This window comes from Pygocentrus nattereri, chromosome 1 (genome assembly GCF_015220715.1).
Source record: "Pygocentrus nattereri isolate fPygNat1 chromosome 1, fPygNat1.pri, whole genome shotgun sequence".
NCBI lineage: Eukaryota > Metazoa > Chordata > Actinopteri > Characiformes > Serrasalmidae > Pygocentrus > Pygocentrus nattereri.
The window spans coordinates 357,501-375,000 of NC_051211.1; the positions used below are offsets into that span (position 1 = coordinate 357,501).

The 17,500-nt window shown below is 45.6% G+C and overlaps 1 protein-coding gene across 9 annotated transcripts in view; it reads left to right on the forward strand.

Annotated features, from left to right (window-relative positions):
• The window catches only part of phactr4a (phosphatase and actin regulator 4a), a 56,532-nt gene that overhangs the window by 27,034 nt on the left and 11,998 nt on the right, over window positions 1–17,500 (forward strand). For 5 of the 9 annotated variants that reach the window (XM_017682760.2, XM_017682763.2, XM_017682762.2 and 2 more), the window contains 5 exons: window positions 4,311–4,484; window positions 4,975–5,055; window positions 6,343–7,338; window positions 9,038–9,802; window positions 16,467–16,598. In XM_017682760.2, coding sequence (XP_017538249.2) covers window positions 4,311–4,484; window positions 4,975–5,055; window positions 6,343–7,338; window positions 9,038–9,802; window positions 16,467–16,598 — 2,148 coding nt within the window. The remainder of the gene's footprint in view (window positions 1–4,310; window positions 4,485–4,974; window positions 5,056–6,342; window positions 7,339–9,037; window positions 9,803–16,466; window positions 16,599–17,500) is intronic. The other 4 variants (XM_037538632.1, XM_017682764.2, XM_037538634.1 and 1 more) reach the window with 4 other exon arrangements.

The following is a 17,500-nucleotide window of genomic DNA, read 5'->3' on the forward strand; positions in this document are numbered from 1 at the left end:
TTTCCTCTGTTCATTTTGCTCTTGTGTCATTGTTTGCTGTCCGGTGTGGTCCAGAGGCGGCGGTCCAGAGGTTTTACTGTAAAAAAAAAACGCCATATAAATAAACTTTGATTTTGAGCTCTAGACTCCTAACTTTGAGCTCTAGACCCCTGACTTTGAGCTCTAGACTCCTGACTTTGAACTCTAGACTCCTGACTTTGAGCTCTAGACCCCTGACTTTGAGCTCTAGACTCCTGACTTTGAACTCTAGACTCCTGACTTTGAGCTCTAGACCCCTGACTTTGAGCTCTAGACCCCTGACTTTGAGCTCTAGACCCCTGACTTTGAGCTCTAGACCCCTGACTTTGAGCTCTAGACCCCTGACTTTGAGCTCTAGACCCCTGACTTTGAGCTCTAGACCCCTGACTTTGAGCTCTAGACCCCTGACTTTGAGCTCTAGACCCCTGACTTTGAGCTCTAGACCCCTGACTTTGAGCTCTAGACTCCTGACTTTGAGCTCTAGACTCCTGACTTTGAGCTCTAGACCCCTGACTTTGAGCTCTACTGCTGGGTCTCTGTTCCTGGGCAGTGCTGGCTGGTAGAGGGAGAGTTTTGGGGAAGGAGCAGCGAGACCGATGGCCGAAATACTGCGGTGTGACCGCAGACGCGCCTGTGATGGGTTTTATACCCTTTACCCTTTAATACACACGGACATGATCCATTCCAGAGCCACTGAATCCTCTCTGTGTAGGCCTTGGCTATGAACACACACGATGATGATATTATTATTATTATTATTATTATTATTATTATTATTATTATTATTGGTCTCAGGCTCAGACAGTCAGACTGATTGAGTGCAGATCGTTTAATAGTTTAGTCCACAGTTGATTATCATGTCTGTTCTGATTATATTGGACTTCACTGCAAAGCTTTAAGCTCGTCCTTTGTTTAACGGTTAACTGGTTGTTGTGCAGAAGCGTTTGCTGAGTCGTCGGTCTGGGTGTAATTCCTCACGGTGCTTTGGAGAAACTGCACTTCATTCCTCTCTCAACAGCGCTGTGATGAGAAGAAATGACCGAGCCGAGTTTGACTTTAGAAATCTTCAGTTTTGATCCTGGTGTTAATCATTTATGCAGTAATTATATTTACATCTACATTTACAGCCTTTAGCAGACGCTGTGATCCAGAGTGACTTACAACTTACAAGAGCTTTGTTTATCTAGAGAAAGTCTCTTTGCTGCTTAAGTTAAAAAAAGAGAATTTTTTTAAGAATTTTTCTTTAGCAGTAAATGCAGCCGTCAGTTTGCCGACCCTTTCTAGAGTGAAATCGAGGCTTAACGTTTATACTGTGTCCGTATACGTGCACTTCCAGGCTTGTGTTTGTGATGCCAACACAAGCCTCTTCTTCCCACATCAGATTCCGTGTTCCTGCAAATGCCTCTTCTAAAAGTTGGTTTAGCTTGGAACCCAAATAAGTTAAAAGTCCTTGAGAGTTTAAGAACCTGACTGCTTGAGGAGTAAAGCTGCTGCAGAGTCTGGCAGTGGTGGCACGGATGCTCCGGGACCTTCTGCCAGACGGCGGCAGTGAGTAAAGTCTTTGTGAGGGGTGGACGGAGTCGTCCACAGTGCTGGTGGCTTTCCGGACACAACCTGTGGCGTAGGAGTCGCATTTTACCAGGGAAAGTCCATTTCTTAGAGGTAAAATCGAGATGAAGTCACTGGATTAAGGAACAGTTCAGGGTGAGATGTTGGGACATGTTGTGTCCCATCAGTCTTGCTTGAAGTCTTGAAATATTGTGATATTAGATTTTGCCACATTGCCCAGCTCCACCTAAAGCTTGTGCGCGGTGCTGTGAGTCACTGCAGGTCTGATCTTGGTTGTGTGTGAAGTGGCGTAATAATGTAATAAATAAAGTATTAAATATACAGACGGGATCGGCTGTGTCGTGTCTCCTGGCGCTGGTTGTGAAACTGGCTTTCCCACGTTGGGTTTACAGAGCTGAGCTGTTAATGAGGCCCCGAGCTCTGTGACCGGTTCAGACGGCAGCTCTGAGCGCTGGATAGTGTCGTCGGAGCTGATGACCGCAGGGTTTGGCAGCTGGGAGTTGAGCAAAAGCAGCGCTTGAGTCATCGCCTAAAACTGTAGGGGGCGTTGACCGCGCCAGCGCCGCGGGGGAGGCTCCCTACACTCACAGCTGCCTGGCGCACTAATAATAATAATGATGATGATGATAACAAAGCATTCGTTAATTAATGAGAAATTATTAGTAGCTCGTCATTAAACTGCAGTTCACACATGTTGAACGTTGTCACTGTTGGTGTCACACAAACTACCACTACAGCGGTCAGACGTTTGGACACGCCCAGCTGAATATACATTTACTGTGATGCTATATACTATAATACTATATACTATAATACTAATATTGTAATACTATTTACTGTAATACTATATACTATAATACTGTATTACTATTTACTGTAATACTATATACTATTATACTATAATACTGTAATACTATATACTATATATAATACTGTAATACTATATACTGTAATACTATAATACGATGTGGTCCAGAGGAGGATGGGTTTCTCTCAAGGTTCCTTCCCCCTGCCCTGGCGCTGCTCCGGGGGGCTCGGCCCTGGATTTTCTCTCTGTAATCCTGATTGTTCTGTAAAGTGCTTTGTGTCAACAGCTGCTGTAAGAGGCGCCGTGTAAATAAACTTTGCTTAAGTTCTGTATTTTATATTAGCTGCCAAATGTGTCAGCACTTAATCAACGAGCGCCAGGCTAGCACCACGTTTAACCACATGGAGATGCCAAAAAGGTTCTTTTGGAGTTATGCAATAGAACAACTGTGGGTTCCCCAATCCTTTCAGTTTAAAGAACCTCCACAGAACATAAAGGTTCTGTTCTGTCAGTCAGTGAACGTTCTTTGTCTGAACAGTGATTGTTTTGATGTAGCATCGTTTGCCGCTCGGTATCGGTGTTGATTCGGCTGGTCGTCCGGTATCATCACAGCCCTGAAGCCCACTCATATGTCCTCCTCTCGTTCGGTGGGCTGCAGTTGTTCTGCCTGGGTGGAGCAGCTGCTGCTTCTGAGACGTACAGATGGTATTTATACCCAGAGAGAGGAACGCAGCAGCAGCTCCGCGCGTCTCGGCTGCGTCCTGGTTCTCAGGACGTGTGGGTGATGTTTTTGCGCTGGCTTCATGCTCAGCTTAGAGTCTGTGCTGTTCCTTTTTAGGGCTGCGAATCGACGAGAACCCGGTGATATGATACGCATCGCGGAACAGGGGCTGAGATTCGGTACGTTGCAGTGCCGTAAGCAGGGGGATGTTACGATCTCTTACAATCATATAATCATAATATGAAAACACACCACCGTATCCATAAAACACGAGGGAAAGAAAAAGCTTTCCGCAGTCTGAGCACAGCGGGAGGGTCCTTTACCCTCATCATGGTGTCTGTAACATCACAGCACTACTGAAATGAACACAGTCAGATCTCCTGTCTGGGTCCCGTCTCGCGTCTCCGACATTATTATTATTATTATTATTATTATTATTATGTCGTGATGTTATGATGGGAGGCTTCACCATATTACGGAAGTCTTGCTGACAGGTAGGGTTAGGGTGTCTTACCGTAGCACATTTACAGATCGCTCTCCGTATAAAACTGTTGGTGGGACATGTTAATAGCCTAAACCACACCAGGCTGCAGTCAGCTTTCCATCTGCCAGCTTCTTGTTTATATTTTCCCATTCCACCTTAAATGGTGCTGCAGTTATTGTTATGATGCATTAAGTGCCAGAATGTAACTGCTGCGCTATTTAAGGTGGAACAGGAACGTTTGAAGTACGTTTGAAGTAAATCGCATCATAAATCAGGAAATGTTTCCAGCTTTAAAAGAATAATTAGGATATATTCCAGCTTCCGTTCTCACTTTCAGCTCCTCAGAGAACCTGCAGACACACATGGACAGAAACACCTGTGGATGTTTTCAGATCTGAAGCAGCTTGATCTTCTCCTCTCTCTCAGAGATCAAAGCTTTCAGTGCTGTTTATCTGATGGGGCAGTTTTGGGGGCTACCAGCTCTTCCAGGTGGTTGTTAAGAGAAACATTTTCTCTGTAGCATTTATTCAGTGTTTACAAACTCCAGTTCTGGAAAGTTTCTGAAGGTTAGGACGGGCTGGGAAGTAGTCAGGTAGAAAGGTGTAATGACTGTTTTTGGTTCCTGAAGCCACATAAACAATATAAGTGGATCCCAGGAACAAAATGAAGTAAAAATATTAAGCTCTCTCTCTCGCTGTTGTTCCCTCCAGACGATGAAGTCGAAGAGCAGCAGCACAGCACAGCGGGCAGCGATGGAGCCAACTCTGGAGGAAGTACGCCTCCATCCAAACATAAGGGCAAGTTCAACCTGGGTAAGATCTTCAGACCCTGGAAATGGAAGAAGAAGAAAGGCACCAGTGAGAAGTTCAAGGAGACGTCAGAAGGTACCTGTAGCTTTATCTGTACCTGTCTGTTTACAATTTGCGCCTAAGTTCAAAGCTGAATGCACTTCACTCAGTCTTAATCAGAGCTTTAGCTGTAGGAATTTCCATCCATCCATCCATCCATCCATCCATCTGCATGTTCCATTCTGAGATAACATTTTAATTCTTCAAATTCTGCTCACATTTAGTTTGGGTTCAGTTAAATCAGGCTGCGTTCACATTACTGGCCTCATCGCTCAGTTCAGAGGTTTTTGCCCAAATTATATTTTCAGATCACCCAGATCTCCCAGATCACATCGAAGTTAAGCATCTGACTTGTGCCACTTCAGCCTGGTACTGTGAACAAAGCCTCTCGCACCACCTTCTGACCAAATAACCCCCATACTCACAGCCCCTGGAGCTCTGTAACCTGCCGTAAGCTCTGTTTAGAAGATCTGTTGACTATAACGTGTCCTGTTTCTAACCGACTCTCCTCTCTGTCTGTCGTCAGTGCTGGAGAGGAAAATCTCGATGCGGAAGCCCAGACAGGAGCTGATAGAGAAAGGAGTACTGAAGGAGATCTCGGACAACGGTACAGGCTAGTCTGGCGAACCAGATGTAGCTTTTTCAGGGGAACGTCTGGGACAGCCAGACGTTTTGGGTTATATGTGGGTGAGAACAAAGTGAGAGAAGACGGAGCTCACACTAGTGAGCACACGCTGGTGCGCTCATCCACACTGTCCTATGGACGGCAAGCCCGCTGTCAGCGCATGGATTTATCGATGTCAGTGCGGCTGTAAAGTTTGCCAGAAGAACAGACACGAGTCGCGTGTGGAGAACACAACATTACATGCAGTACAAAAACACTGATTAACCCTTATGCGTGAAAATGGTTGTCATTGGGGGCGGGGCTTAGAGGGGGCATAGCGTTGTTAGCTGTGCGTCCAGCAGAAGATTGTTCCCAGACGTGTCTTCCTGTTCCCAGACGTGTCTTCCTGTTCCCAGACGTGTCTTCCTGTTCCCAGACGTGTCTTCCTGTTCCCAGACGTGTCTGGGTCTGCGAGGCGAGAGCCAAGCAAACTCAGCAGTTCCACATGTTCAGAACAGAGCGAGCTCTTCTCCCACACTGTACAGCACTGATATCAGCAGAAAATACCAGAGAGAGACAAACACGAATGGATGTGATCCAGTCCTGTCCTGAAACAGCTCAGTCAAACTCTACTATCACAGTCTAAAGTTCCCTATTTGTGGCCCAGTCAAACTCTACTGTCACAGTCTGAAGTTCCCTATTTGTGGCCCAGTCAAACTCTACTGTCACAGTCTGAAGTTCCCTATTTGTGGCCCAGTCAAACTCTACTGTCACAGTCTAAAGTTCCCGATTCGTAGCCATGTCAAACTCCATCGTCACAGTGCAAAGTCCCGACTTGTGGCCCAGTCAAACTGTCAAAGCCCTCGGTTCATGGCCTAGTCAGACTTCAGTGTCACAGTCCAAAGTTGCTGGCTGACTGCCCAGTCAGGCTCTTGTGTCCAATTGCAAGTTACCCAACTTGCAGCCCAGTCAGACTCCACTGTCACATTGCCTTGACTCGTGGCTCAATACTAATAAAACGCTCATTCCTAAAATAACTCCGCACGTTTGCAGTGCAAGTGGTATTTCTGTTTTCTGTAACCGAATTTAAAGTTGTTTTATATAACTGATGTTTTGGTTATGTATAGGGTAGTGTTGGTTAATCAGGGATTTCAGTTGCCAACTGATGCTCGATATTGTACCATCTCTAAATGGCCTCTACCCAGACCCATGAAACCTGAGCTTTCTGTCTGTAGGTATTGATCTTTACTGTTCCACTCGCATCCAGTATTTGTTTATCCTCTGTTGCAGAGAGTAATGATGTGAAAGCTCCTTCAGTGAAGAACGGCCACACTGCGAGCATCCCCGGGGACCGAGGGGCAGACCCGGGACCAGAGGTCAGGGGCCCGACCTGGCGGTCGCAGGGCGAGGACCGGAAGAGTACCCTGGCAGCCGACCCCGATAGGCGCAGCCGGGTGCCGTCCGATGTGACCCGTAACCGGCAGCCTCTTGACGTGGACAGCCGTGTGCGCATGCCCTCGGACTCTGACCGCCGCAGCCGCCTCGAGTCAGACGGAGAGAAACGGACATCGTCTTTACCGAGAGACAGATACGGACAGGACGAGGGCAGATACCGCGATCGGAGAGATGAAAACAGAGAAAGGAGGGATGAGAGGGAGGACAGGGGAAGGAGGGATGACCGAGAGGACAGAGAGAGACGGGACAAACGGGAAGAGCGGGACGTAAGAGGGGAGAGAGATAAGAGAGACCGGAGAGACGAAAGGATGGACAGGGAAGACAGGGAAAGGAGAGACAAAGAAGAGTGGGAGAGGAGAGAAGGAAGAGGGGACAGGGATGACAGGAGAGATGACCGAGACAGACGGGATGACCGAGAAAGGAGAGAAGAGCGGGAGAGGAGAGAGGACAGAGAAAAAAAGGACAGACGAGACGAGCGAGAGAGGAGGCCTGAGAGCGAGTGGAGGGATGACAGAGAAAGAAGAGAAGAGCGAGAGAGGAGAGAGGAGAAGGAGAGATGGGAAGAGCGAGAGAGGAGAGAGGAACGGCTGAGGAGAGAGGAACGGGAGAGGAAGGAAGAGCGAGACAGGAAGGAGGGTAGAAGGCCGGACGTGACAAAGCAGGTTTCGGACAGCAAGGCGCTCAGGCCTCATTCAGAGATAGGCATGAAGAGCAGTCTGCAGAAGAGCAGCTCTGAAGTGGGGCAGAAGGTCCGGCCGATGTCCGAGGCCGACCAAAGGAGCACGCTTCCACGACCCATGCCCTCCGAGGACGACCCCCGAGCTCGCACAGGTATTTTAACCAGCGTTAGTGGAAGCAGAGTTACTAAAGCCATGGCTTGGCATCATACAGTTTATTATATACAGTATATCACACAGTTTATTATATACAGTATATCACAGTTTATTATATACAGTATATCACAGTTTATTATATACAGTATATCACACAGTGTATTATATACAGTATATCACAGTTTATTATATACAGTATATCACAGTTTATTATATACAGTATATCACAGTTTATTATATACAGTATATCACACAGTGTATTATATACAGTATATCACACAGTTTATTACACAGTTTATTATATACAGTATATCACACAGTTTATTATATACAGTATATCACAGTTTATTATATACAGTATATCACAGTTTATTATATACAGTATATCACACAGTGTATTATATAGGGTATATCACAGTTTATTATATACAGTATATCACAGTGTATTATATACAGTATATCACAGTTTATTATATACAGTATAGTGTATACAGTATATCACAGTTTATTATATACAGTATATCACACAGTGTATTATATACAGTATATCACACAGTTTATTACACAGTTTATTATATACAGTATATCACACAGTTTATTATATACAGTATATCACAGTTTATTATATACAGTATATCACACAGTTTATTATATACAATATATCACACAGTGTATTATATACAGTATATCACAGTTTATTATATACAGTATATCACACAGTTTATTATATACAGTATATCACAGTTTATTATATACAGTATATCACACAGTTTATTACACAGTTTATTATATACAGTATATCACAGTTTATTATATACAGTATAGTGTATACAGTATATCACACAGTTTATTATATACAGTATATTATGTACAGTATAGTACGTAAGAAAGGTGGATGCATTGACGCTGTGATGAAGTGAAACACTGGATTCTTCCTTTAACTCGGTTTTCCTGTTGTGAAGAGAACATATTCAGTTCTATGGCCGCGCTTATAGCTGAGCTCTGTAAAGCTGCTTACATCGTAACCACGAGGAAAAGCTTAGCTCACTTCTGTTTTCCTCTCAGACTAAAGCCATACGTGCTTCAACTGACCTGCACCCACATGGTCACTGTCTTAAAGAGCCCATATCCTACATTTTTCATGTGTGTCAATATTTGTCCACTCCACGTTTGTATGGGTTTGTGTACGAGACGTCCAGCCTGTCTTTATGCTTTACAGTGAAAACAGGCTGTTTCTGTACCGTGAGGACTGATGTATGTAGATGCTCTTTGTTCTGATTGGCTACCTTGCATTCCTTATTCCAAAAGCAGTCTGGCTATTGAGACATGTAAATGAGATATATGTAGATGAGTTCTGTACTGATTGGCTGCCTTTTACTGTGGCTTGATTAAAAAGCAGCCCAGGCTAAAACACTAACTTCAGGAGCTGAATCGCTGTTGGCTGATTGGGTGGATGTATGTAATTACCTCATTTTTTGTGACATCACAAAAGCAGTGTATTGAAAATGGGCTGTTTTTGCAGCTTGTTTCCCAAACATTGAGCTTGAAGTGAAAGACAGTATTTGCATATTACGTCTTAAGTCTTATTAAAACGTGTGTTTTTCAGGGTGTGGGCCCTTTACTGTGCTGTGTTCCCCTTTGTGACTGTCTGTGTCTGTGTGTTTGTTTTTGTCTGCATGTCCGTGACCCTGTGTTAGGGTCCGTTGGTGTGCGCTTTGCCCCCATCCCTGAGCCTGACCTGGGACGTGTCCCCCCCAAGGAGCTGCAGCCCCCCCCTAAACAGGCCATCCTCCCCCCTAGATGGCTGATGTCCCCCCCTTCCACAGAGTCTGGCCATGCCTCATCTTCCTCATGTTCGTCAGCATCATCAGCGTCGTCTACGTCCTCTTCATCCTCTGCCCCCCGCATTGCTAAGCCCCCTCCCCGCACCATCTCTCTGATGGTAGAGGACTCGTCTCAACGAAGTCCTGTACCTGCAGTCATGCCAGGAGGACAGGATGCCCCGCCTGCTGTCCCTGCTCATGCTGCCCCTTCTGTCCCCGCTGCCACTGCTAACCCTCCTGCCCCCGCTGCCACTGCTCCCCGTCCTGCCCCTGCTGCCATTGCTAACCCTCCTGCCCCTGCTGCCACTGCTCCCCGTCCTGCCCCTGCTGCCATTGCTAACCCTCCTGCCCCTGCTGCCACTGCTCCCCGTCCTGCCCCTGCTGCCACTGCTAACCCTCCTGCCCCTGCTGCCACTGCTAACCCTCCTGCCCCCGCTGCCAGTGCTCCCCGTCCTGGCCCTGCTGCCACTGTTACCCCTCCTGTCCCCACTGCCAAGGTCACCCCTCCAACCCCTGTTGCCCCCGTTGCTCCTGCTGCCCCTGCTGCCTCTATTGCCCCGGCTCCCCCTGCCACCTCTAAGCAGCCCCCTGTGCCGCCTCCCAAACCCACCAACCGCAACAGCAACCCTACACTGCAAGGTGAGTCCTGTCTGCTTCTGCTGCTGCTGTGGAACTGAGATCTGATGGGTTCTAGTCCAAAACCATGCGCTGAATTAAAGGGGAATACTCCCCATTTTTTAAAAATTCCAACATAATTCAGTGGTTGAAGGTCAATCGGAGAGGTTTGGTGTGAAATGTCTTTACAGTGGTGGTGATGGGAACCAGGCGTCGCCATGACTACAACACAGATATAGACACTTTATTTACCCTCCAGAACCACCAGAGAACCTACACGAGTCTTCTGAGCTTATATGGAATGTTGATGATGGAAAATAGTGGAAAATCTGGATTAATGAGTTTTCTTCACAGCGCCCTGCATGTCTCCCTCCACCATGAGTGAAATCAGCAGGACATATTATTCCCTTTCATTTCATTTAGTAAACCATGTAAGACTGAATTCAAAGCTGTCAAACTGGTCCGAGAGAACCAGGCGGACACATCAGTGGCTACACCCTAATGAAACGGCCGTGTTGCATTGTGGGAAGCAGTGAATGATGAAGATCATGGTTGTGTTTGCATTCAGGAATATTTGACCGGATTAGAACATAACCAGGGATCTTTGGAGTCTGACTGATCGCGCGCTGCGTATTAGTTACTGCACAGTCAGTACGCAGGGCTGCTTCCATCACAGCCTGTCTCATCAGCTCCTCTCCGGAGTTGTTGTTTAAACTGTGGAACTCCAGGGTTTTATTAACACTCGGGCTGGAAAAGTCAGCGCGGAGAGATTCACTGAGCAGGAACACAGAGTTGCAACATCTGAGATCGTCTTATCAGTCGATTCGCCGGAATCCTGATCTTCATCTTAATGAGCTTCTAGAAAAGCTTGTTTGAGATGCGGCCTGCGTGTCACTGCATGGAGTGCAGCAGTGTGCCGGCACACAGCACTGCAGGTATTTATCCCACACGCTTCAGAAAAGGGTTCTTCAAGGGTTCTTTAGTGAAGAAAATGCTTCTGTATAGAACCATGAACACTCAAAGATCCCTTTGCATGATTAAAGGTTTCTCTGCATGGTGAAATGGTTTTGCAGATTGAGGGAGAATGTGTTGTAGATGGTTCTATATAATAGAGTATTTGGTTCTATATAGCACCAAAAAGGGTCCTTTAGTTGTTACAAGCTTGACACTGTAACAGTAGCAGAACTGTTTTGGTTCTATATAAAACCATTTTTAATACAACACATTCTTCATCTAACTGAAGCACCATTTCACCATGCAGAGAACCCTTTAATTGTGCAAAAAGGTTTTTTGAGTGTTTGTGGTTCTCTACAGAAGAACCATCTTTTTAAGTGCAGAGGAACCCCTTTTGGTGCTGTAGAGAACACATTCTCCATCAGTCTGAAGCACCTTTTCACTATGCATAAATGCCTTTAAGCATGCAGTTGACTCTGTATAGAACTTTGTGGTTGTAAAGGAACCAATGCCTTTACTAAAGAACCCGTGAAGAGCCGTGTTTTTATGTGCGTACTTCAGGCCTTTGTTTTAAGAGCGTTATCTGGATGTTCTCTCCTTCAGAGAACACAGCTGGACTCCTCAGGCGCTTGAAAGATGGAGAAGCTGAATGTGGCAGTAGGTGGTGAGGCAGTGGAGCATGTTGGCAGGATGGGGAGCGTGAATGTGGACCTGCGTGAAGTTTATGAAGCTCAGCTGGAGTTTTTTCTTATTTAGATTTTGTACTTATTTTAATTTTAAACTGCAGCAGTAGCCGACTGTTGGCAGCTCATTATGACGTTTTGTTTCGCTTCTGTTTCTTCATAAATACCTTATGGTAACTCTTTCTGTCTGTCTGTAACGGCCTATGAACACATTCGTAACGCGTTATAATGCATTCATAAGGCATGATAAACATGGGTCTGGGTACTGATCAGGGTGATGGGAGTGAGTCTGAGGTTATGGGCGTCTGTAAGACTGTAGCAGGGCGGGTTCAGGCTCGTCTCTGGTATGTTGGTCAGGTGTTCTGAGCTCAGGTACACGCTTGCTAACGGACTCGGCTTGTAGGTTTGGTTGGGTGGGTTTGTGCCGCAGCACGTTACGGTGACGTGAGTGCTGAACCTGTGCTGGACTGCAGGCTAAAACCCAAACAGCTGCAGACAGATGCTCCCATTTGCAGCTCGGGGATTTTTCAGGTATTTTGCCCCACGAGGTGAAAAACCTCTGTTTAGAGGAGCTCGTCTGCAGCCCAGCTGATGGCACCATTAAAGTCTCAGATGTTGGCATTAAATGAATTAAAAGGCACTAAAGTGAATGTTTGGCCCCTGTAGATTCCCTGACCCTTCTGCTTCTGGTTGAGAGCCACTTTCTGCGGCAGTGACGAACTTTTTTTACATAACATGTTTGTTATGAATATTAACGCTCTGCCGCATCACCTTTTAATATTTAACAGCACCTTCAAAACCAAGAGCTCAGTGAAGCTGCACAGTGATGGGTTTGCAGTTCGAGTGAGGAGACAGGGTACCTGCAGTTCATTATACAGCTGTGCAGACTCTCCTAAAGGGGGAGCCGTTAGCTCTCAGGTTGCTTCTGTATTGGTCACTGAATGGGAGGAAACCCACACCAGCAGGCTCTCACCAGTCCTGGACGGCAGGTAGAAACTGCATGTATATGAGCGAACATCTGATGTTTGGTGTCACAGATTGTCTCTGTATGTGAAGTTAAAAGGTTTTGTTTATCGAATTCGAGGCCAACATTTAATAGAGAGCTCCAGTAATGCCGAGGATCTGAACTGTAACATGAGCTGATGGAAGTGCCAGTGGAAATTAGGCTTATGGGGTGAAGATTTCTGCCTGTGTGTGGATGGAGGTTTGTGAAACGACCAGCTGAAGGCAGCAAACAAGGATTTCTCAAAATTTCTCAAATATTGGCACTAAAAACAAATCTTTAAAGATGTTGAATTTGCTGGTACCTGCGGATACACACTTATAAACATGGTTCTTCAAGGGTTCTTTGGTGAAGAAAATGGTTCTGTATTGAACCGTGAACACTCCAAGAATCCTTCGCCCCGTGAAATGGTTTTTCAGATTGATGGAGAATGTGTGGTTCTGTATAGAAACGGGGTTCTTTTAAGCAGCAAAGAGGGTTCTTCTATTGTAACAAGCCTGACATCGTAATAATAGCTGGACCATTTTTTTGACCCTTTCAAAAGGCTCTATATAGAACCATATCCAGCACACTCTCCATTAATCAAGATCCTTTTCACCCTGCAAAAGAACCCTTTAATCATGCAAATGGTTCTTTGAGTGTTCTTTACTAAAGAGCCTTGGAAGAACCATCATTCTGTGATGTGCTGTGCTGTATGAATGTTATAGCTAGACAGAATAACGGAAACTCCAGACTGAAACAGCATGTATCTAGTGTTAAAAGGTTCTAGTGCGGCATAAAAAAATAGAGACAAAAAACATGAACTTCTAACTCCTCTATGAAGAACTGACCACTGAACTGTTAATCCCTTTTAATGGGCTTCAACAAAACCAGTAAATCCAGTGTTTAATGAGCCCGAAACCCACAGCCCTCAGAGCTGAGAAGGAGCTGAATGTGTGGGATTTTCTGCTTCTGGTTAGTTTTTATTGGATAAATCCTCCGTACAGTCGGAGCGGTAAAGCCATGCTGCAGAGAGTGGATCGCCAGTCTGATCTTAAACCCTCAGAACGTGTGGAGCAGCATTCCAGAGCGCTGAGGCAGCTCTAACACAGCCCCCCCTTCATTTACTGCTGTACTCCAAACCGATACTCACTGATTCTTACTGATTTCCTTGAGGCGTATTCAGTATTTCTTTGTTCTTTGGTGCTGTGATAGTGGTGCTCAGCAGTGACGCTCAGTGAATTTGGCCTGGTAATATTTTAAAATCTGCTTTTTAACAATTACTAAACTATTAGCAAGCAATTAAAATGCTCTACTAAACAGAAACGTATGTCAGCAAGATGTCCGTAGATCATCTCAGCCGTGATGTTATTGGTGATAACTCCCTCCTCGAGTGCTCTACTGCTTTAATACAAGCCTTTATGCCTTTTAATGATGTTAGTCAAAGTTTGTGTCTTTCGTTTAGTAGAAATGGCTTAAAGTCGTCGTTATGATCCAAATGGTGGTTATGAATGTTTAAAAATTACTTAAAAATAATGTGAAAACTCTAAAGTACTGACAGTTAAAAGATCTTCGTTAATAAATTTGAAAGACCAAAACTCTTTAATTCTCAGTAAGAGCTGCCTTACCTTTAATATATTCATATAAATAATATTTCCAGGCTACAAACTGTTAAAGACGGACATCTCAGACTTCAGAGCAAAACAAATGAAATACTGTTTATATTTTTAGAAAACGTTGTTATTGATAATCGTTTGTTGTTAAGAAGCAGATCCTAAAAAAACCACTGTCATTGTCTTCACGACTGACTTCGTCACCGTGAGTTTAAACCCAGCGTTAATGAACTCGGAGCCTAAAACATACAGTCCAACCAGTAGCGCAGTCCCAGCAATGCAGAACTGGAGCTCCGCCCTCTTTAAAGGGGGTCGGCTGAAGGCAGAGCGAGACCCCCGGCCTATCAAGGGCACATTGAGGGTGAGGCACACAGCTGCCTCCAGCTTTAGAGGCTTCAGAGCAGACAGACCCCCGCACCACTTCAGCATTAGGCCATTTATAGACCACCACTACTGAGAGTGCTGTGCGGGGTCAAGCTCGGGTCAACGCGCCCCACACCGCTGTTCAAGAACTGGACGATGGCGTGAGATTGTGGAGGGTTTGAGAGGATTGAGGGGGACACGATTATAAATAGGGCTTTTAAAATGTCGTCCTATATATTTTATAAGGAGATGTTTCAGGTTTTCCTGCTTTAATCGGATGAACTGAAGGTATGACGGTTGTTGTTGTGAATATTCATCCATCATTTTGTCTTTAATTTGGAAAACTCTCTTCACAGCAGGTCAGCTCCCAGTGTTCCCCTCAGAGCTCTCAAAGAGCCGTGAAGCTGGTGAGGACTCTGACGCTACTAACGTCCCCAGAGCGAGTGTTTTCACTCGTTTCCACACTTCGCAGAGAAAAATCCAGACTTCGTTTGGTTCCTCGCACGGTTCTGTCTGTTTAGACACAACTGGGTGAAGAACAGTTGCTTCATATCAGCCGATTAGCCAAATCAAATGCTTTACAGTGGTGGTCTTCTCTCAAGCAGGTGGACCATGAACTAGAACTTGAAACGTGAGCTCTGCTGTTGGTTTTTAAAGGTTCTCCCAGAACTGTGCGTCTAAACCCAGACCGCTTATGAACTCTTACTCGCAGGACTGCAAACGGAACAAACTGAGCGTGACCGCTACTTTCCACAGGGTTCTTATCCAACAGAGACCACCGCAACATCCTCGCACTGCTGACTAATGACCCCAGAGCCACAACAGCAGGTCCATAGGAGTTTCCTGAAGACCTGTGTTCCTCAGTCTCCAGTGTCTTTCTCAGTTTGTTCGTAACTGTGTTGTTGATAAAGATCTTAAGAAAAAGTCTGCGTCAGTTTCGTGACGTGTTTTCAAAGCGCAGAACGGTTCTCACCTCTGTGCTCTTGAGTGTGTGTAGATTCTGTTCTTACACAAAACCAAACCCACGTAAGAGAACACTGGTGAGTCAGATTCTTGGTCAGAACCGCGTAAGTGGGTTTAAGAAGACACTTCTTCGTGAGGACGGTTGGTGAGGCTTAATGTTCTGAGAACTGGAACCTGACGTTTTGGTTATGAGGTCCGAGATTTAAGCCCAAGATCTTAAGCTGAAGGTACCGACTCCACTCTACTCACCTTTTCAGTTCTCCGTTAAAGAAACCTGATACTGTTTTTGGTATCACGTTGAGGTTCTAAGCGAGCTGAGAAGATACAAAAAGGTGACTTCTGAAACTGCAGAGCAGCAGTTGATTGGTTGGAGAGAATTGCTAAACCCCTGATAATGTTAGCTGCCCGGTGATCGTCGTCTTCGTCTCGTGGTCTGAACTTTCATCCAGGCTCTCCTGTTTTTTTCAGCAGTCTTTAGTGTTGCTGCCTCTTCTGAACACTGTGTGTCTCGGATTCACGCGGTCCAGCTACATTGGGGGGCGCTATATCTGAATTGGAAAATGAAGTATACTCTTAAAAATTAGTCCTCCTGGGTTCTTTAGTGAGGAAAATGGTTCTGTATAGAACCAGGAACACTGAAAGACCCCTTTGCATTGTGAAACGTTTCTTCAGATTGATGGGATAATGTTCTTTTTGAAAAAAAGAGTTCTTCTATTGTTACGATGTTGAGCCTGTAGCGATAGAAGAACCCTTTTTGGTGCTGTATAGAACCCTTTTCAAAAAGGGGTGTAAAATACTTTCTCCATCAATCTGATGAACCATGCAAAGAACCCGTTAATCATGTAAAGGGTTCTTTCAGATTCCATATAGAATCACTTTCTCTATTAAAGAACGTTTTTTAAATGTGAGCTGGTACCAAAAGCGAGCCGAGTCGAGCCGAGCCGAGTCGAGCCGAGTCGAGCCGAGTCGAGCCGAGCCGAGTCGAGCCGAGTCGAGCCGAGCCGAGTCGAGCCGAGTCGAGCCGAGCCGAGCCGAGCCGAGCCGAGTCGAGTCGAGTCGAGTGGTGGAAGACGCAGTAGGGTCAGGTACTCATTTGGGGGCTAACTGCACTGACCCTCATTCCCCTCCAGCTGCGACGTTACACAGACGCACTAAAGCCCAGCCTCCTCCGTACTGGACCAGCTGGAGACAGCAGGCCGCCAACGGCGTCTTCCTCTCCCTGCCCAGCTATCTGTGTCGCCGGGGCCCTCTGCCCTGCCCAGGTGCCCGCCTGCCCCCAGCACGTGTGCCTGTCAGTCAGTAGCCACTAAAAGAGTCCACTCCCGGGCCGTGCATGTGTCCCGGCTGTCTCGCTCCTCCTTTCCTCCCTTTATCAGCACCGCAGAGAGAGCGCAGGATCAGGATGGGACGAGTTTCACTCCTGATGCGTAAATTTTCAGTTGTATTTCATTTTATTTATGATTTTATGATGTACAGTACTGTGCAAGAGTGCTCTGAGAACATGGGCGAATCCATACAGCCGGGAAACGGGAGCATTTAGTTTTCATTGCTGTCGGAAGAAAACCTTGTATCTCCGTTCGTTTTTCAGTTTTTGACATAATCTGGACATAATCTGGACATAATCTGGACATGCCTCTTGCCCTTTACATTGTATGTGAAGTTCATGATGAATGGACCAATAGAAATGACCCAGAATTCTGGTTCCATTGACTTGTATTGAACGTAAAGTAGGTTTTTTCCTCCTCCTGTAAAGTTACGATTTTGGAGATACGAGGTTTGTTCCGACAGCAGCGATTTGTTCTAATGTTATTTAACGGTTTACTGTGCAAATCGTTGCTGTCGGGACGAAACCTCATATCTCCATTTCTGTTTTTTTTTTCACTTTAAGCCAGAACATAAAAAGGTCATTTGCCCTTTAAGTTGTGTCAAAATGTCATGATGAATGGACCAATAGAAATGCCCAAAATCAGTGGGAATGTTTTCCTTTGTCCTGTAACGTTACCTTTTTGGATATGAGACGTTTTGTTCTGGCAGCGGTGAAATTTGCATTTTAAAGACCTTTCACGCAAAATAAACTCAGCCTGGCTTTTTAAGACCACCAGTTTGGGCAGAAACGTCCATGAGCACCTGTAGAAATAAAGGCTGCTCCTGTTTCTCGGCGGTG